This window comes from Crotalus tigris, unplaced genomic scaffold (genome assembly GCF_016545835.1).
Source record: "Crotalus tigris isolate CLP2741 ecotype Arizona unplaced genomic scaffold, ASM1654583v1 scf7180000023598.3388751, whole genome shotgun sequence".
Lineage (NCBI taxonomy): Eukaryota > Metazoa > Chordata > Lepidosauria > Squamata > Viperidae > Crotalus > Crotalus tigris.
In genome coordinates, this window is record NW_024100068.1 from 2180216 (window position 1) to 2202683 (window position 22468).

Genomic DNA, 22468 nt, shown 5'->3' on the forward strand with positions numbered 1-22468 from the left:
CTGTATCCTCTGAGGAATGGTTTGCAAATCCATAAGTTATCTTTTTTTAAAAAATGCATTATTTCCTATCTGGTTTGGAATTATTATAAAAATTAAAGTTATAAGTTTATGCAAATTTCTTTGAGAGCCAGTTCAGTCAGCTGGCAACTTACTTGTAAATAAACATGTTTAACCCTGCACATTGTATTTTAATTAAATTGAGGACTTTTTAAAGGAAACCTGACTGAGAATTGGGAGTGCCTGGGTGTTGAGCTCAAGGGCTCAATTAAACGTGAAGGGGGGGGGGCTATAGGGCTTGGCAGCCATATTTTTTTTTCTTGTTTGTCTAGTGTACAGTACACTAGGTAGATTCTAAAATGTAATTAGTAGGTTGATTATTACCTTCTATTCCCCTTTCCAACTTTCTATCTTAAAATTCAGTCCCAGTACAACAGAATATGTTAAAGCCTGTTTAAAAAACTGGTTTTAAATATCCAATAATCAATAATCAGGAGTTTAGCTGTATGGGTGGATAAATATACACGCGTGAACTAGTATCAAACAAACAAGCTTGAATTATCTCTGTCAGCATAGTGCATTGAGACTTGTGTCAATGCATGAGGGAACCTTTCACAAAGCCAGATTCTCCATCCAGGGTTTGTTTTTGTTTCAACGCTTCAAAAGGAACCCGTCTAGGCCTCTTGCCACTGAGACGAAGCGGTTAAACGGGGCAGAGTTTAAAGGGGCAAGCAGCTCTCTCCCTGCTCTGTGATATGCCAGCCAGCGGGTGACGCAAGGGCTGGAGACTCCAACTCAACGCCCAAGGTGCACCTGCGTAAAAGGCGCGAGCGGCGGAGGCACAGCCGTAAGAGTACTACCCAAGCAGCCGTATCTTCTCGAGGCAGCCGCCCAATCTTCCCAGAGCGGCTCCTGCGGTAGCTGCCAGCAGTCACACGAACGCACGCCCCAGCGGCCGCCGTTGCCGCCGCCGCCGCCGCCTTCTTTCCTCTCTTCTTTCCCCCCACCCCTCCCCATACCGCATCCTCCGGTTTTGACTGCTGAGCTAATCCGCCCTGCGACCTAGCTAAAATGTCGTCGCCGCCGCCGGATCTCCAGAACTCCGAGGAGCATCGGGCTGGGGACGGTGCGGAAGATGACAGTACAGCCGGAGCGTCTCCAAGGCGCTGGGAAGGCGAAGGCGCGCAGGCACCGGCACCGGCATTCAGCGCCGCTGAGCAACCGCCGTCCGTTGCCATGGCAACTGCATCTACAGGTAAAAGGCGAGGTACCGAAAGATGCTAAACAAAGGGCTGCACGTCTCCTGCGCCCTTTCCAGCGTTCAGGGCGGTACAGAATAGGAGCCTCGGCAAGAGATGGAGAGGAAATTTGGTTTCCTTCCGAAGTTCTCCGTTGGCTCCTAGCGCTCCTTCTGATTCATAATCATGCATTTTAGCCTTTAATACGGATTTTCAATGCATTATCAGGTGTAATGTTTTAGCTGGAAACCTTAACATTCTCTCAGTTGTCCATTGTTGTGTTTTCTGTGAATGGATAGAAGTCATTTCTGAGACATCATTGTGTACTTACGTTTTATTTAAATCTAGTTTATTTGGGTGAACTGGCTTATACTGAGATTGGGTACTTTTTGTTCCCCTGGGATATGGCTACTTTCCTTTTGCTCAAATGATTTTTATGTGTATTTATTTTCTCTTTTACATTGTTGACTGTGTGTGCTAGATTTCTATAGATTGCAAATAGACTGTTGGTCTGTACTTTTATTCTGGACCTTGCAGATGGCCCTCCTCCAAGTCTGAAATTTAAAATTTGCTGTACATTTTTCATAGTAACAGAGTTGTCTTTAACCAAATGATTTTTCTGTGCCAAGCCTTAAATGCTTATTCTGTTTTTAATTTCCACCAGCCAAGAAACGGATTTATGCCCCTTATGCAACCTTGCAGTACTGAACTTGTATGAAGCAAGTTGAGGAGTGGGAGTGGCTGGGAGAAATGATGGGATCTGGTCAGGCAATATCCATTCACTACCTTAGGAACTATATTGGTGGGCTGAGTTTTCCTCTTCCTGACCTCATTCTGCTAAGGATGCTTAACTGTGAAGGAAATACACAATTAGCTATGTGCTGTGCTGACCATCTACACATTGGGGGAAATTATAAAATGATTTTATAAAAAATGATTTCCTCTTTTCATCCATTCTTTGTGCTTATTCTGAATATAACACTGAAGTAAAACCTATGCACTGATGTGGAGAAATGTTCAACTGTTGGATGAGATGAATGGCCATGTAAGATGCCAAATTAATTTGCTTTGAGAATAGATTTCTTTTTCTTTTTTTAAAAAAAAAGTTGTTTGGTAGTCTCTAATTAGAAATCAGATTCCACAGTGAAGAGGAAGGGGAGGTGGCAAGTATATTAAGGAAAAAAGATCTTTAGATGGATTTCATCGAAGGGTAATTGCTGGAGGGAGGGGGATGGAAAAGTCAGAGAAATATCTAATGAATATTCTCTTGCTCAGAAAACACAACACTATCAAAGCCTATAAGAAACCAGGGGAGGTGGTTTTGTAATCTCAGCCTCAATCTCTACAATCTTTTTTAAATTTTGTTAATGCATTAAAATGTTACAAGGTTTTGCAGTACTTTAAAGACTAATAAATGTGTTTTTGACACAAGGCTCTTTGCTATTTTTGTGCTGCAACAGATTAACACAACTACCTTTCATCCCAAAATGATTGCTTTCATCCCTCTGATTAAAACTTTCTAAATGGATTTTAAGGAAAGCATTTAAAAGAGACTTATCTTTCAGTCCTTTGGGGCATTACTTTTTCAAAGCAATTTGTTTAGAAAATTCTTTATTATATATATGAACTAAATCTAAAAACTGGAGATAACAGGAATAATCATTTTATTACTTCTGTTTAAATCAGTGTCTTTTTTAAAAGCCTCGTCATTTGTTGGTTGTATTTCTTTCTTACTTAGCAGCATGGTTATATGTTTATAGGATTAGAAGGTTGGGATGTTGTTTTGTTACTGTGATTTCTAGGCCTATAACATTTAAAACATGCATTCCAATATCTCTAAGTACTATCAGAATATATCAATATTTTCTTGCACTTGGAAGAATAGAATAAACTAATTTGTTCCCTATCCAAATGTAATAATTCATACTATAGTTCCTATTACTAGTCCAAAATCCATTGGAGTTGCACAGACAACAAATTTAAATAAATACATTTTGTCTCTGGAGAAATGTTCATCTTTGTAAACAAACTTTTTTAAAAATTGCTTTTTGAAAGTATTTCATATGCAAGCTATCTCATGATATGAACCATTTACTAATGTTTGGTATTATAAAATGATACAAAGGTAGTTTCTACCACTTTAGAAAATCATGTACTTGCATGCATATACACATGATAACATATGCAAAGGATGGTGGTGGTATTCCAAATATTAAACCATTTTTTAAAAATAACAGAAGTTGCTCTGAGCATAATAGTTTAGAATTATGCTTCAATAAATTTAATAGTGTTTAAAAGTAAAGTTTTTTTTTTCATACTGCAGCTCTAGTAAAGTAAATTATTCCATTACAGAGCTGATGGTGATTACATCTATTGTGCTTATGGAAGATTTATCCTTTTTGATAAATAATCCATGCAGATCTGTATCCCAAGCACAGCACTTAGATTGCATGCGGGCATTTCTAGTTTAAAGGCCCTGGTTAAACTGTTTTCCCCATAGTGGTCAGTATCAATCTCTCAAGTTTTGATGGAGTTATCCAAGAGGGTGATAAATGCCTGGGTGTCAAAAGGAGGTCAGTAAGTGGCTGCATGTCAATAGATGTTTAATAGCTGATAGAAGATTGATTGGGATCAATTAAACTTTGGAGGTCTCTGTAGAGCTCCATTTCAATCCCAACTCCTGAAGATGAGTGACTAATAGTAAGACAATATTACCAAGGGTTGGGCAGTCAGCCACAATGAAACTGATCTTATTGTTGTTAGGCACGCAACAATGTGGCATCACAGCTGCCAGTTCTTTAGCTGGTGTTGGGCCTTGATTGCATTAGTTCAAATAGCTAATGGCCTTCATATACACTGACTTCGTCCCAAGAATCTAGAATGCTGTAATGTATTGACATAGTATATGTGGGGATCCAAGCAGTGTGGTCTTTTGTAATTGACAAATGGAAATATTATTACTATTATATGGGAAATCTACAATTAGATTCACAATCAAAGACAGGTGAAAAGTTAATAATTCAAGTTCTGGATTTTAAAGTCCCATGAGATCTTAACCTACTTATCCAAACACTAAATCTAATTCTGCTTACCTTTTCAAGATTAATAAAGAACAGTGAGGTAGGCACTGTGCATAATATTCTCAGTATTTTGATGGGAAATTTTCCCCCATCAGCTGCTCTTTTATTTATTTATTTATTTCTAAAATTTATATGCCGCCCAATCCCAAGGGACTCAGGGCAGCGTACAAAATTTTTCTTAACTAAGAAATTGAATTTTTTTTTGTCACAGACCATACTCAGAATTATGAGGAGAAATACCTTTCTTTTTAAAGATATTTAAAGGGGCATACATTTGGAAAGGATATTTAAAAGTACTGAATCTCTAAAATAAGTTGTAAAGTTATAAAAAATGTATTTGCTCCAATCAGTAAGCAGGGAGTTTGTTGTCAGTTTACAATTCTTGTTTTAGAGTACTGGCTTAGCAAGTCAAAGGTTTCATACTATGTGATTTTTAATATTATACCCCTTAGTAATTCTTAAGTGTGACAGTATTAATGAACAGATGTGAAACACGTCAATATTTCTCAGACATTTTCCTCAGTCTGCAACTGAAAGCTTGGAGGTGTGTGGCTGATATTACATCTCTGGAATTACATAAGTCCATAATTATGTGAGTTCTTTAGAACTGTTGTAGGAAGATTTGCTTGACATGGATTAAAGCAGCATGGATTCACTCTGATTAATACTACTTCAACTGTGCATTTAAGAGCAGATCTCATTGTTGAAAAACAGGCAAACCCTTTAGCAATGAGCAGTATTTCATGATTTCATTCAGTGTTGCAGGAACCTCCCTCCATATTTTTTTAAAATATTAATTTTAAAGAAGTTATTTAGCATATACTATAGATTTTAGATATAAAACTGCAACAGAGAGCAATTCTATATAAATCTCCTGTTTCACAGTCAAAATTCGAATTTTGACTGTGAAACAGGAGATTTATATAGAATTGCTCTCTGTTGCAGTTTTATATCTAAAATCTATAGTATATGCTAAATAACTTTGGAAGGAGAAGTAACCCAAACAGCTTTCTCCTGTGCATGTTCATTTGAGAAAAATACACCCTCAGTACAAAAGTAAAGACTGTGATAAATTTGGGCAGTGTTGGGCTTCAGGGTTAGTGATTAAGGTCTAGACAACAGATTTCCCAACATTTCTGCAGCACAGGGGAACTACCAGAGGACTGGAAAAGAGCTGATGTAGTTCCCATCCTCAAAAAAGGAAAAAAAAAGGATCCAGGAAATTACAGACCTATCAGCCTGACCTCAATACCTGGGAAGATCCTGGAAAAGATAATCAAACAACGAATCAACGAACACCTAGAGGCAAACAAAGTCATTACTAAAAGCCAACATGGGTTTGTCAAAAATAGATCATGCCAGACAAATCTTATTGCATTCTTTGACCAAGTGACAAAATTAGTGGATCAGAGGAATGCTGTGGACATAATTTACTTGGACTTCAGTAAGGCATTTGATAAAGTAGATCACAACCTACTACTTGACAAGATAGAAAAATGTGGGGTAGACAGAACCACCACCAGATGGATCCGTAGCTGGCTGACCGGCCGTACTCAGCGAGTGGTCCTCAATGGAACTGCATCTATATGGAGGGAAGTGTGTAGTGGGGTGCCCCAGGGCTCTGTTCTGGGCCCAGTACTCTTCAACATCTTCATCAACGATTTGGATGAAGGGATAGATGGGGAACTCATCAAATTTGCAGATGACACCAAGCTGGCAGGAATAGCCAACACTCCAGAAGACAGGCTTCAGATACAGAAGGATCTGGACAGACTTGAACACTGGGCACTAACTAACAAAATGAAATTCAATGGTGAAAAAAGCAAGGTTCTACATTTAGGCAAGAAAAACCAAATGCACAAGTACAGCATAGGTGGCACCATGCTCAATAGTAGTAACTGTGAGAGGGACCTCGGAGTCCTAGTAGACAATCACCTAAATATGAGCCAGCAGTGTGCTGCAGCTGCCAAAAAGGCCAACACAGTGCTAGGCTGCATTAACAGAGGGATAGAATCAAGATCACGTGAAGTATTAATACCACTCTTCAATGCCTTGGTAAGGCCACACTTGGAATACTGCATCCAGTTTTGGTCACCACGATGTAAAAAAGATGTTGAGACTCTAGAAAGAGTACAGAGAAGAGCAACAAAGATGATTAGGGGACTGGAGGCTAAAACATATAAGGAACGGTTGCGAGAATTGGGTATGTCTAGTTTAACGAAGAGAAGGACAAGGGGGGACATGATAGCAGTATTCCAATATCTCAGGGGCTGCCATAAAGAAGAGGGAATTAAGCTATTTTCCAAAGCACCTGAAGGCAGGACAAGAAGCAACGGGTGGAAACTCATCAAGGAGAGAAGCAACCTAGAACTAAGGAGAAACTTCCTGACAGTGAGAACAATTAATCAGTGGAACAGCTTGCCTCCAGAAGCAGTAAATGCTCCAACACTGGAAGTTTTTAAGAAGAGACTGGACAGCCATTTGTCCGAAATAGCGTAGGGTTTCCTGCCCGAGCAGGGGGTTGGACTAGATGACCTCCAAGGTCCCTTCCAACTTTACTACTATTACTATTACCTGTACCTAGCATTTTCAGAGGCAAGGTGGTCTGCTATATAGACCATTGGCAACTGAACAGAACTAATTGGGCTCCTGCCTTTGTAATCTGGTGTCCTGATTTCTGATTGGTCATTAGCTGAGATGGTTTCCAATTGGTGTAGGTTGGTAATTGATTGGTTCTTTGTTTGTGCCCAATCCTAGAAAGTTGTTCTGGGTGGTGCTGGTTCCTGATTGGTCCATGCCAGCTTTTGATTGGTCATTCTTGGAGTGCTGATTCCTGATTAGCTTGTTGTGTGGGGTTCTGATTGATTAGTCTGAGCAGATGAGTCCTGATTGTGTTCTTGTCCAGGCATGTTTCTGATTTGCCCATTTTGGGGGAGCTGATTCCTGTTGCTCCTGTTTGGGGCAGGATCTTGGTGTGGTGCAGGACAGATAATCAGGTTTTGTTAACCTTCATACTTTCTTCTTTTTGTTGAAGCTGTTGGGATGTTTGTGGATTTCAACCACTTTTTGTGCGGGATATGTAATACAGTAGTTTGATGTTGTTGACAACATCTGGGTGTGTTGTTTTCTAAAATGGGCAGCCATACAGATCTTTTAAATGAAATAAATAATTTTCTGATCTTTCCCTTAGAGGTCTCCATCATTAATAGTAAAATAATTGAAAGTTAGTGACAGCCTTTTTGCTTGTATGTCCCATTCTATGTATATGGGAGTATATCTCCATGCTATGTGTATTAATGTAGCTCTTAATATAAACCCCTATCAGGAGCTCTTGTAGAGCAGCCATTGCCACACAAATGTAATTAACATGTGATTTGATTTATGGGATCATGCACTGTTCTTAAATTTTAATCAAAATTCTGTGAAATGTTGAGGAATTGACATCTATTCCTTCCATATACTGTAGCTGTTAAGAAAATTAATAAAGAATGCATTTGCCTAATAAAATATAAAATTTAAGCAGACAATGGCACATCCCTGCTTCTAAAAGAAATCTGATCCTTTTCTTAGAAAATGGCAATTTCAAGCATAGATTCATCTTCTCTCCCCTTCTTCCTTCCTCCCCCCACAGTGCGCATTTGTTTATTCGAAATGAGAGACAAAAATAATAAAAAGCAGTGTCAGACTGGTCATGCAATTTCCAGAGATTCTCTGCCAGCAACACCGAGATGCTAGATAATTTTCTCTGTGTCATGCTACCCATTATACTTTCTGCTTCTGAACATTCTTATTTACTTATTTTATTCAGGGATGATAATTTTTAAAGAAACACAATACTTCTATACAAGTACTTCATTCTTTGGAAACTGATTTTTTAAAGTACATTTATATGAGCTGCTAGCTTGTATAAATTCTACTAGTGAATTCTTACACTATACTGAATCAAAATATACTTTGCTTTTGGGTGGCTGAGTTTATTCTATGAATTCAGCTATTGTGGTTTGAAAATGTAAATATCATTCCTTTTGATCAAGGGATTGGGTGTATACTCTAACACCAATTAAGCCATAGGCATTTATTTGTCAGCTTAATGTCTAAACAACATGTTATGGGGACTTGGAAAGGCATTCTGCAATTAGCAGGAACCAGCATGAGTTTGTTGCAGACAAAATATAGCAGCCTAACTCTCCCTCTTCCACTATATTATTAGCTTAGTAGATCAGGGAATGCCATAAACATAGTGTACCTGGATCTCACAAAAGCATTCAATAGAGAACCTCATGATATTCCTAAAATGATTAAATATATGTTGGATGAAGTCATTTTAAATGGCCTCACAGTTAGCTAAAAGATCCCACCCACAGATTGTTCCTGAATGGCTCCACTTCAACTTGGACAGAAGTATTGATTGGAATGCCACAGGACTCTGTCATATGCCCTGTGTGGCTCAACATTTTTGTCAGGTACTCTCATTTTTGAATGAGAGTACCTGACAATGAGATGAAGAGAAATTTGCAAAGTTTGCAAATGATACTAAGCTAGGAGGCATGACTAATATTGTAGATAAAAAAATCTGAAAAGATTTAGACAAATCAGCAGTGACTGAAAGGAATAGAAAGAAATGTAAAGTTCTTCATTAGGGTAGGGAAATTTAAAATACATTTATATGATGATGATGATGATAATGATGATGATGATGATAATAATAATAATAATAATAATAGTAATAATAATAATAATAGTAAAGTTGGAAGGGACCTTGGAGGTCATCTAGTCCAACCCCCTGCTCAGGCAGGAAACCCTATACCATTTCGGACAAATGGCTGTCCAGTCTTTTCTTAAAAACCTCCAGTGTTGGAGCATTCACGGCTTCTGGAGGCAGGTTGTTCCACTGGTTAATTGTTCTAACTGTCAGGAAGTTTCTCCGTAGTTCTAGGTTGCTTCTCTCCTTGCTTAGTTTCCACCCGTTGCTTCTTGTCCTGCCTTCAGGCGCCTTGGAAAATACCTTGACACCCTCTTCTTTGTGGCAGCCCCTGAGATATTGGAACACTGCTATCATGTCCCCCCTTGTCCTTCTCTTCATTAAACTAGACATACCCAATTCCAGCAACCGTTCCTTATATGCTTTAGCCTCCAGTCCTCTAATCATCTTTATTGCTCTTCTCTGTACTCTTTCTAGAGTCCCAACATCTTTTTTACATCGCGGTGACCAAAACTGGATGCGGTATTCCAAGTGTGGCCTTACCAAGGCATTGTAAAGTGGTATTAACACTTCACGTAATCTTAATTCTATCCCTCTGTTAATGCAGCCTAGCACTGCATTGGCCTTTTTGGCAGCTGCAGCACACTGCTGGCTCATATTTAGGTGATTGTCCACTAGGACTTCGAGGTCCCTCTCACAGTTACTACTATTGAGCAAGATACCCCCTATACTATACCTGTACATTTGGTTTTTCTTGCCTAAATGTAGAACCTTGCTTTTTTCACCATTGAATTTCATTTTGTTAGATAGCGCCCAGTGTTCAAGTCTGTCCAGATCCTTCTGTATCTTAAGCCTGTCTTCTGGAGTGTTGGCTATTCCTGCCAGCTTGGTGTCGTCTGCAAATTTGATGAGTTCCCCATCTATCCCCTCATCCAAATCGTTGATATAGATATTGAAGAGCACTGGGCCCAGAACAGAGCCCTGTGGCACCCTACTATACACTTCCCATCTGGTGGTGGTGCTTTCTACCTCACATTTTTCTATCTTGTCAAGTAGTAGGTTGTGATCTACTTTATCAAATGCCTTACTGAAGTCCAAATAAATTATGTCCACAGCATTCCTCTGATCCACTAATTTTGTCACTTGGTCAAATAAAATAAAATTTGTCTGGCATGATCTATTTTTGACAAACCCATGTTGGCTTTTAGAAATGACTTTGTTTGCCTCTAGGTGTTCGTTGATTCGTTGTTTGATTATCTTTTCCAGGATCTCCCCAGGTATTGAGGTCAGGCTGATAGGTCTGTAATTTCCTGGGTCCATTTGATGATGATGATGATGATAGTAATAGTAATGAAGTTGGAAGGGATCTTGGAGGTCATCTTATTTGGCCATGTCTGAGAACTGTGTCCAGTTCTGGGTACCAAAGTAAGAAAAAAAAAGGCAGTGACGAATCTGAATGAGTTTAGAGGAGGTCTGTCAAGATGGTAAAAGCAAATCTAATAAAGAATAGTTGTAACTGAGGCCCAATTGCCGAGTGTCAGACATGACAGAATGGATATCATCATCATCATTATCATAATAATAAGTTGGGGGGGTTGTAGTCACCATGAGTTTGTGGTGAGAGGGGGCACAGAGGGAGGCTCACCCAATTTCACTGTATACATCAGTGGTTCTCAATCTTTTTATACCGGCGACCCCGGTGATAAGGAGGCGGCGCGCAGGCGCGGCGCCGCCCCCTGCGCGGCACGCATGCGCAGCGCTGCCCCCGCGCGACGCGCATGCACGCGCCGCCCCCTGCGCGCCATGCCTGCGCGGCACCGCCCCCTGTGCCGCCCCCTGCATGGCGCGCATGTGCGGCGGCGCCCCCTGCACGGCACGCATGCGCGGCAGCGCCCCCTGCGCCGGCTGAGGAAAAAAAATGGTGGATCGCGTTGTTTGGCGATCCCCGTGAAATGGTCATTCGACCCCAAATGGGGTCGCGACCCACAGGTTGAGAACCGCTGGTATACATGTTATACTTTGATAATAAAGAGTTTATTATTATTATTTATTATCATCGTAGCCTTCAAATATCTGAAAGGTTTTCATATAGCACCCATTATTTCTCCAAAGGAGGAATTCACTGCACAAATTGTCAGGAAATGGAATAAAGTACTACACAAAGTAGAATATGTTTTTTTCCACTGAAGGTCTTCAGGCAGAGGTGAGATGATCATCTGTTCAAGATAGTGTAGTGATCCTGCACACAATTAGGGGATTACACTAGATGACGTTAAAAATACTTTCCACTGCTATGAATTTAGAATTCTATTTTTGCTCCTATAGTTACTAAGTTTTTACAGTAATATATATTGTAGTCCATCTTTCATGATCTGCACCCTCTGAAGATCAGTTTACAGAAAAGGAACCAGATGTTTGTACACAAACACATATGAGCCAACAGAAGTGGAGGGAAAGGGAAGCATTTTACGCATGCATGTGTGCGCATACACAAACAGGGCTGTGAGCATGCGCAATGCAAACAGGGTGATGCTAGTGCCCATGTGACACTCGCTAGTACTTCCTAGTTTTCACCACATGGTGCCCTGTTTTCACCACGGCAGCGGTGCTAGCTCAAGTGGTGAGTGTGGCCACACATATGCGTGCTATGGCCAGCCTGTTTTGTGGCCCGCTGGCCAGCAAGTCACGACCCACAGGTTGAGGACCCCTGCCCTAGATGGCAGCAAAGATATAAAGAAAACTTTAGTTCTCTGATTCTTTAGTGGTCTTAATTTTTGCTTTGTGATCTGGTAGCTCTAATAAACACCCAATAAGCTCAAAAGTGTGAAATAAAAGTTACAAACTTAATGAACAGCAAGCAGTAAAGTATTTTAGAGCTCAGCATAATCCCCTGAGCAGTCTAGAATCAACATGTCTTTTCTTGAAACCAGTAATAAAGAGGCCAGTCTTATTTCCCTGGAGTAGGAGATTCAAAAGCTTTGGTGAAGAAGTGGAACAGTCAAGACTACACCACACTACATTAGAATTCTCTTGAGTGCAAAGGCTCATCAATTTTAAATATATACATTTAAATTGCTTTAAAACAGGTTCAGTAGAGTAACTTCCCCCAAAGACTCTAAATAATTAGAGTTATTTCTATAGTGGCCACATAGATCTCATCTTCATCTAGACAGTATAATGTTTTGTGTCTGTGCCATTCCCAATGGCCATAAAATGGCACCCATCACCTGAGATCATTATTGACCTTCAATCTATGTATGTGATATTCATTAGCATCGACTTTCTGTCCTAAAGGCATTTCCAAATTTTCTTCAGAAATGAGAATAGAAACAGTATCGTCTCAGATTCAGGCGCATGCAAGGCCTGGCACAAAATATTTTGCTGTCTGACTGAGAACAGCAAATACCTGTCCTGTCTTCTATCTGGCAGAGATATCAAGTAGCAAAGTGCTTCAAATTGCTTTTTGGCAGTAAAAAAAATATCACTCCTAATGAGTTAAACCAGTGGTTCTTAACCTGGGCGATATTGCCCCCCAGGGGGTGATTTTGTTTTTCAGGGGGGTGATGGAACGAAAAGGGGCGACACGTGAGCGAAGGAACGAAAAGGGGGCGATATGGGGGTGATGGAATGAGAAGTTTTGGGGACACTTTTGAGACTTTTTCATATAGTGAATCAGTGTATATCTGTCGTACAAAAATATCAGATCACTCACTATTAGTGGATTGAATTGTGTTTTCAAATGTTCCTCCAGCTAGCTTCAGTACAGAACGCCGTACATATGTGAAGACGCATCGCTTATCTTTATGCTCGTTGCGCAGCAGCCTCTACCCATTGGCCAGAATGGGCAGTGATAGAGGGGGGAGTGCTTCTTTCAAAACATTGCATGCTGAGTGGCTCTGTAAAACATTTTGTGTATCTCTTTGTATTGTACTTTTTTAGTGTGCACTCCAGTTCGATATTACAATTTCTTTGTGGCTTTTTAATCCTTTTTACAGTGTGCTTGACTATATATACTTTCCTCAAATCTTAATTTAGTTTCAGAGTTTTCGTCCTGAAATTCTTAGTTCCTGTATTGTGGTTTGTTCTTATGCCCTTTTTATATTTCTTTTTGCGTCTTAAATTTCACTTGTAATTCAATCATTAAATGTTACTGTTTTTCTTTTTGGGCATTTCACTTTCTTGCAATTGAATTTTGTTTTCAGTGGTCATTACATTTAAGTGTCTTGAATAAATAAGATAATAATGAAATACATGGAATAAAGTGACAGGTGGCACCAAAAGTTTTCACACAGTTGAGATATGGGAAAAAGACTGGAAATAAATTATTTGCATCGATATGTCCTGATGACAATTTTAAAGAAAACAAAAAAAGTGTTTGGATAAATTGAAGAATTATTTCCTATGTTGTGATTGAGAGGTTATGTTGGGGGAGGGGGGGCATGACAACTTCCTCACTGGCTCAAGGGGGCGATTCGTTCAAAAAGGTTAAGAACCACTGAGTTAAACAACTGATCCTTGGTTTTGTTTTATGATTCCTAAATAGTGAGAGGGGGAGCCAAAGAACTGCTCTCTTCATTGTTCTCAATGGAATAGCCAGTTCTGTTAAGAAATAATTTTTGCCTGATTAATACTGAGTACCAAAGTATAATTTTAAATGTTTTTTTTTATCTTTTATGCATCCTTATCTATCATGTAATTACTACAGCACTGAGTTGTTGAAGTAAAATGTTGGTACAGGGCTTAAATCAAACTGTCTGTTGCTATTTGCCAATCCTCCTGTTGAAGAGACTTTCATTTATCAGTAACAACAAAACCATTATTGTTCACTGAAACTCCAAAGGATCCCTTAATTCAGATTCAATAGCAAACTGCAATATTAACAAGGATGGCTATCTCTATCTGCAATTCAATACTATTAGGCCAAGAGACAGTGTACTATTTTTGCTCGGTGATTGTCATGCACTAATGTGTCTTCTTTGTAGTAATTGAATTTAATTGTAACAAATCAGAGCTATGTGGCCTTATGGAGAAAATGATTATAGATACTCCTAGGATTCTTCCAACTATGTTTAAAGGAAGAAAAATGAATTGATATCAACTAGGAGAAAAAGAAAATACTGACAAATGCAAGGGTGATTTGAGGTGGTTTTTTTTTTTTTTTTGAGGGGGAGCAGTTTGAGATACACGTGGGATTGTATTTACCAGGGAAGACACGATGCATTTACAGGAGTAACTGTCTCATCTTTTAAATGTCTGGAAACAAAACCTATGCTGTCATTCCTTACAATATTAAACATAGCTAGAATCTTTAGTTGTTCCCCATTATACTTATTGCTTCAACATGTTTTATTATCCTCATTTAGATTTGGCAGAGAGGTTAAAAAAGAAAGAAAGGGGGTTCGTTGTAAAAAAATGGGAGAGAAACTGGAATCTTAGGAATCACCTTTTTCTTTTTTATAGGGATAAGTGCAATAAATTTATTATGGGGATAGGGAGAGACTTCAAGTAGACAAAGGTCCATGTCCAGATGAAGAAGCAGTAGGTTGCATATGTGTTTGTATATGCATGTGTGCACATACAAACATATACGCGGGGGGGGGGAGAGAGAAAGTTATTTAAGGTTTTTTTTACACATCTTATTATCAAACTGTGTACAGTAATCCTTTCCAATTTTCAGTTTATTTCTACCAGCAAAAAGTATCCACAATGCAATAGTGTAAACCTGGATTTTAGGTTAAAAAATTATGTCTTATATGCCTCAAATGCTATCATGAGAGCAGAGGGTATGGGACAGCAAGAAATAGGACAGATTTGAGCCAGCATAAAAATTGCAGGATCCATCATGATGTTGCACAATCCTTTCCTCTTGTTTTTAAAAAATACTTTAGAGTCAGGGTACAGTTGATCAAACAAATTATACTTGTTACACATGGTGTTTGCAATTTTTTTAATGTCAGAAAATTATTTTCTATAATTCAGTAAGCCTGTGCTTAATACAAAATATTTTAGTTCCTTTGTTTCTTATTGAGAAATACTTAAAGATTGAGGGGGGGGCAACATTGGCATTTTTCTAGTAAATATATGGGTTTTTTTAAAAGGGAAAGAAACAAAAAGTAAGACAAAACAGAATCCAGTAACATAACTTCATGTAAAAAGGAAGTGAAATTTGTAAAAGAACAGTCATTTGGCCTCACAATTCTATCTCCCAACAAGAAATGTTACTCAAGCAAAAGTCTGTAAGATTACAACCAATCTTTTCTGAGCCTGGTGGAGGTAGACAGTTAGCCAGATGACCTACTCGGTCAAAATATAAAGTTTAGATGATGCTACTACTCATAAATAATGTTTAGTTTGAACAACTGCCAATCAAAGTATATCCCATACTGTAGGAGAGTAAGGAAGGTGAATTTGATAGAGTTATGCAAGCTTCTCTAACATATTTTTAAAGTCCAGAATCTGCAGATGATGTTTGGAGGTGGCTCAGACAAATAATTTTCTAATTTGCTGAATTATAAGGAGGAAGAAGCACAACACAATGAGAATTACAAGACTGATATCTGCTGTACTAAGTAGACCAGAAAAAGAATTCAACTCCACAGGAAGGCTAAAGCTACTTTGATTAAGATTGATTATAACAAAATCTTGCAATGGCAATTTGCATATTTTACCTCTGTCAAGTTCCTTACTTTGTACACATTATGATATAAGAATTAAACAAAGAATGAGAAGCAAGATCTGCTTGATCTGGACTACAATTTCTAAAATCCCCTTTCCAGGGTGTCCACAAGTATAGTAAAAACAAACTCAAGATATTGGCATGATTGAAGTTCCATTCAATGTTATGTGTGAATGGGCAAAACTGCTGTAGTTGCCATCTTGATTTTTTTTACATATTCCTTACAGAAATTACTGCCTTTACCATTGGCAATGTTGGCAAGGCTGAAGGATGTTGAAGTCCAAAACAACTGAAGAGTACCAGGTTGTTGGCTTGAAGACATAGATTTGACATTTACTGCTGAGCTCCCCATTTGACTCATGTATATATTAGAGTATAAGGTACTAGAGTTTCTACGATTTTAATATTGGCCGATCAGTAGCTGATTCTCAAGGCTGGCAGCCAAAAGCCTACTCATCACTTTTTTGTTCTGCTTATGGAGAACACCATGACTAAATGATCCAAAGATGGTATTTTATACTGCTTTCTTATAATTTAACAGTCATTAGCTTACTCAGATCAGTAAAGAATAATTTCTAGCATTTGATTATATAGCAATGCATTGCCTCAGGCACTGTAAATTAGATGCCTTAAAGAAACAGAATTAATCATTTAACATTAGCCAGATCAGCAATGAAATTCATACTGTCAACCAAGATTATCTACCTGGATAATCTGTGCACAAGTAGGCACTCAATGGAGCCAAAATGCCTAGAGAAATAATTGTGCTCTTAGTCAGAATTACACTCTGGCAATGATTATCAAAATTATGAGCTGGAGCTTCCCAGAATGGTAACCAGGAATAAGGGAAGTTGTGTCTCTTGAATGTTTAACATTTAAATAGGAAAACAGAAACTGAAGGGAAACAAAGTATCATTATGATAGTAAACATATGATAGAAAATGGTTACAGAAATCTACGCAAACAGACTTTTAATTATTTTGAATAGCTTTATCAATCCTCAGTGGAAACATGTCATGGATAAATGCAGAATTCATTCTTGTGTAAAACTAAGTTGTGCTATTCTGAATCCAGTAGGTCAGCCTGACTATGGTAACAAATGAAAATAACAATGTTGTTGTTACTCTCTGTGAAGAAGTGATATGGGTCACATCTTCTTTTCTTCCCTGTCTCCTCCCATACTTTTTGTTAGTGTTACTTTGGAATTTATGGATGTTGTTACTTCGTGATTCAGATAGACTGTTGGATGTTCAATTCATATGAAAAAGGTGAAGTAGCTAAAGGAGAATGAGGGTCATTAACCCACAAAATACATTAATGATTTGGAATTACAAATTTCAATTTATTTTTCATCTATAATTATCATTATGTTGTTGTTGTTAATTGCGAAGTTATGTCCGACCCATCGCAACCCCATGGACAACATTCCTCCAGGTCTTCCTGTCCTCTACCATCTTCTGGAGTCCATTTAAGTTCACACCTACTGCTTCAGTGACTCCATCCAGCCATCTCATTCTCTGTCGTCCCCTTCTTCTATTGCCCTCAATCTTTCCCAGCATTAGGCCCTTCTCCAGTGAGTCCTTCCTTCTCATTAGGTGGCCAAAGTATTTGAGTTTCAACTTCAGGATCTGGCCTTCTAAAGAGCAGTCGGGGTTGATCTCTTCTAGGACTGACCGGTTTGAACGCCTTGCAGTCCAAGGGACTCGCAGGAGTCTTCTCCAGCACCATAGTTCAAAGGCCTCAATTCTTTGGCGCTCAGTCTTTCTTATGGTCCAACTTTCACAGTGTGTTATTTGTAAGACAAGCGAACAAAACCAAAGAGTCCACAGAAGTATGTGATCTTCTTCAGACTGAGTCACAATTTATGGAGGGTTATGGGGGATTTCTAAGCTTTGGTGGCTTTGGGGGGGGGCTATCTGCAGTTGAAATCCCTGATTTAGTCCTTAATCTTAACATTGGATAAAGCCATATGGCATCCCTATGCATGTTTACCGAGAAATAGGGTCCCTATGTTCATAAGATTGCAGTGGTGTTATATCTAAACAAGAAATTTTAAGCCAAGAGGTAGAGGGTCATGCATGCTAGCTGATCTGCTCAGACCCTGATCCTGATCTCTGAGTCAAGCACATAAACTCAACCTCTCACCCCCAATTCCTAACTCCATGTAAGTTGGCCCACTCTCAGTCCCTGTCAACTTTTCAATGTAAGTAAGGTCAGGAAATAAATACTACAAGGTTTCTAGAAATGCTACTTTATTATTGTATAAGAGAATCCTGAAAGCCTATTGGAGTTTCCTCCATCCCAACTTATACCAAAAAGAATCAAGGTGGGGTTATTTTGAGTTTCTTTCTCACATTTTCTGCTGTTCCAGAACTAGGTTGCCATTTCTTCTCTTTTAGTAGCTCATCTATTCTTTCACCAATGACATTGTTTACTGTCCTTGACTTTATTAAAAGCAGCAGACTAGGGCTAGATTTGGTCTTTGAATTCCCAGGAATTTGGGAATTACCTTCTTTTCATGCTACCTCCAAGACGTTAGGACTGAAGATTTGTTTTTCAAATTATTTTCTTTAGCTTTGGTATTAAAAGGGCATGGAAGAGAAACTACTACTCCCCATGGAATTCTTAGGGTTCTTCCACATAATTGAACTTGCATGTTCCAATGATTATGAATCCAATATATAATGCACTTAGATAAAGTCTATTTGGAATTTTAAAAAAAGCAGAAGTGTTGCATGGGCATGTCTATTACTACCACTGGATTCTGGACCAGTTGAAACTTCCAAGTAGTCTCCAAGGACTGCTCCATGTATTAAATAAATAAATACATAGATACATAGATGAATACATGCATATATATTTGTAAAGGTAGAACTCACAACTCTCTGTTTTTCTGGCCAAGCTGAGCACAGAGAACTGTCAGCCAATCAGTTTCGGCTTGCTGATCAGTAACTGAGTGCAATATATCATTTGCTCAGGGCTATACATAAATATACAATTCTTTCCCTTCAGCGTAAAACTAAAATAAAAAAAAATATTTCTCTTTGTTTCTGTGCTCACTATGATAGCCAGGTTCTGTTGCCTACCAAACTCCTAATGGTAGCTTACTAGCAATTTGGGATTTATGCTCCTTTATTTTGACAGCTGAGCACTACAACAGAATCTTAAAAGTTGAGGAGCAGGGCCATTCAGCAATCCCCACCAGTTAAGGACACTAAGTTCCTTTGAAGCAGAAAGCATTAATATATTGTTTTCAAAATCAAAATCAGATTGTCTGCCTTGAAATGAATTTTCCCATCCCCATCTCTCTCTACATAGAGATGGGTTTCCCTGAATGATTTCCTTGGTATCCCAAAAGATGTTAAACAAAATAAGAAGGAAGCTGACATGCTACAAAGCAAAGGCCTATTTTGTATCAGTCACAAATGGCTCCAGAAGCATTTTTAGAAAAGTTCAGCTGGTAATATACTTTAGAAGTCTGTCTACCTGCCTAGAAAAAGGTATGGTGGCAAACACCCTACAGGAGAGAATACTAAGGAGATTCATTGGAAGTATTCTGGAAAATTGGCATGTTCTTAGTGTGTTATGGCAGATATATTGCCAGAGGACCTGCAACCTGTTCTAAAAATTAAAATGTGAATATAATCAAAATGACAAACTTTTGGGTCACCTATTCTTGCATATTTGATTACAATAGCAGCTCTCTTGCTTAACCACAATGACGCCAGCATCTCATCATTAGATGCTGCTTTAATTCTAGACATTTGAATTTTATGAAACAATGCAGGTAAGTCCTCAAAACCATTTTTAGTGTCCATTCAAAATTATAATAGCACTGAAAAAAGTGAGTTATGATTGGACCTGGAATTTATAGCATCCCCATGGACACATGATCACAATTTAGGTACTTGGCAACTGGCATGTACTTACAATAGCTGCAGTGTCCTGGGATCACATGATCACCATTTGTGATCTTTCCAGCTGGCTTCTGACAAGCAAAGTCAATAGATTTGCTTAGTGACCATGCGATTCACTTAAAATTGCAATAATTGTTAAAACCATGGCAAAAAAATTTGTAAAACTGGACATGACTCACTTAATAAACATTTTGCTTAGCAACGGAAATTCTGGTCCCAACTGCAGTCGTAAGTCAAGGACTTCCTGTAAATTTTCCTCTAAAAAAGCAAACAAGATTAATTAAGATCTTACATAGTTCCAGATCCTGAAAAAATCTAAATAGACATAAATAGCTTTTTGGGAAGACAGGGGCTGTTTTTTTTTTAATTATATCAATCAAAGGCCCTTTTTCTGAAGGACCTAAAGCAGGGGTGTCAAACTACCGGCCCACGGGCCGGTTTCATCATACCAAAGCCACACCCATCCCATTGCCGGCAATGCAAAAAGAGTCACAATACATCACAGCACATCACATGACACGGCGAGTTTGACATCCGTAATCTAAAGCAACCAGATACAAAGGGCGATATTTCTGAAGAATAACATTTCTTCTGAGGCTTTTCCCTATTGGACTGGACTGGACTAGACTAGACTAGACTAGACTAGACTAGACTAGAATAGTATTAATATCACTTTACAATGCCTTGGTAAGGCCACACTTGGAATACTGCATACAGTTTTGGTCACCACGATGTAAAAAAGATGTTGAGACTCTAGAAACAGTACAGAAAAGAGCAACAAAGATGATTAGGGGACTGGAGGCTAAAGCATATAAGGAAAGGCTGATGGAATTGGGTATGTCTAGTTTAATGAAGAGAAGGACGAGGGATGACATGATAGCAGTGTTCCAATATCTCAGGGGTTGCCACAAAGAAGTCAAGCTATTCTCCAAACCAAGAAGCAATGGATGGAAACTAATCAAGGAGAGAAACAACCTAGAATAAGGAGAAATTTCCTGACAGTTAGAACAATTAATCAGTGGAGCAACCTGCCTCCAGAAGTTGTGAATGCTCCAACACTGGAAGTTTTTAAGAAGAGACTGGAAAACCATTTGTCTGAAATAGTATAGGGTTTCCTGCCTGAGCAGGGGGTTGGGCTAGAAGACTTCCAAGGTCCCTTCCAACTCTATTATTATTGTTGTTGTTGTTGTTGGTGGTGGTGGTGTTATTTGCCAAAGAGTAGAAAACTAAACACCTACATATGGAGCCTTCTTAATTCAGAAATGGGATTTTGATTAATCATTCATTGTAAACTCTTCTTGGCTAGATAAAAGGGAAATCATAACTTCTGGAGTATGGGATTAGTCTGTTTCTAATTTTTCCATTGTCTGGAAATATTATTGGGGTTTTCAATTTTAAGGGTTCTGAATAAATTAACCATGGTTAATTGCTATGGTCAGTTGGTTTTCAATTTCAATAGATTTTATATTGTTTCTAATTTTTCCATTGTCTAGAAATATTATTGGGGTTTTCAATTTTAAGGGTTCTGAATAAATTAACCATGGTTAATTGCTATGGTCAGTTGGTTTTCCATTTCAATAGATTTTATATTGCAGCTGATGCTTGTTAGCAAATATTGGAAATCAAGAACTTGGTTAATACTAAAATTGTTAACATTGCTCTCCTGGAAAGGCATGAAGGAGCAATACTCTTTCTGGAAAAGCAAGTATCTGGGAAGTGTGATAGTATGTTTCTCAATAGCTGGCTCTAAATGTCTTGCATTTAAGATCTTAATTTAAGATCTTAGGTATATTCCTCTATAGAAAAAAAAGAATACAGTGAAAGGAACATTTTTTTCTCTAGATCAATTCATATGTGCAGGTTCATCTCTTAGTGAAATTAGGATTGCATTAAATTTGTGAATGGTCATCACAGAGAAAAAAAATCACATCATTTGGAAACAATCATTTTAATGTTTGATCATGTGGAAAGTTTTATATCAAAATATACTTTATTCCTTATACTGTATCCATCTTCCTTTAAGTGGTTAACGGAATCCACAATAGACTGAGAATTAGCGTCTCCACTAGATAATTGACAGTCAAGCTGAAACTAAGTCAATTAAGTAAAAATAGCAAGCAGGGAAAATCTTTTTCTCAAACCTCCTTAAACATACAAATAAGTTAGCCAGACTTAATCCACACAGCAAAGAAGGTTTGTAAACACAATAGAGTTAATTAAAACTGTCTTCCAGCAGAACTGCATGTTCACCAAAATAAACATCATAGATAATATGTACCTACACACCCCCACGCCCTTCAAGTGTCACCCTAAAATCAGCACATACACACCCCTCAAGGCCCACACCAAGGACAAGCTCCCATATAAAACAGCCCTTTTGTACCTCATTTTCTCTGTAGCAACCCCTATAGGTAAACCTCTTCACTTTGAGGAATAAATAAATCTCCTTTCCTCACAGCTGTCTGGATTTCATTGTGATTTGTTCTTGTGCAACTCCAGCTCATGTTGGAACCCCAAATTATTTGTCAGAGAGAGTCAGAAAGATTTTGAATTGTAACATAAAGGAAAACAGTGATAGATACAGATTGAGCAATAGCCCAAACATACTAGAGACTTCATGTTACATTTGAGCTGAGCATTCAGGTGCCCCCAGTTCACAGAATCTCTTCTTAAGTGAAACCAAGAATTAGGTATTCTTACAAAGACCCTAATTTTCATTATGTTTTGTTCTTCTATATTTAGTCTACAGGAAGCATTTTAAGAAAATTTAATGGGCTGCTCTCTGTAGCAAAAAGTTCTGTCCAACTAATAGAATTACATTTCAATTTCAAGATCACCATGTATTGACAACATCCTTG

The 22468-nt window shown here is 38.4% G+C and overlaps 1 protein-coding gene across 3 annotated transcripts in view; it reads left to right on the top strand.

Annotated features, from left to right (window-relative positions):
• The first annotated feature begins 743 nt into the window (after nt 1-743).
• Nucleotides 744-22468, top strand: part of RTN1 (reticulon 1) — a 140116-nt gene continuing 118391 nt past the window's right edge. The window contains exon 1 of one of the 3 annotated variants that reach the window (XM_039319472.1): nt 744-1252. In XM_039319472.1, coding sequence (XP_039175406.1) covers nt 1069-1252 — 184 coding nt within the window. In that variant the 5' untranslated portion in view covers nt 744-1068. The remainder of the gene's footprint in view (nt 1253-22468) is intronic. The other 2 variants (XM_039319471.1, XM_039319473.1) reach the window with 2 other exon arrangements.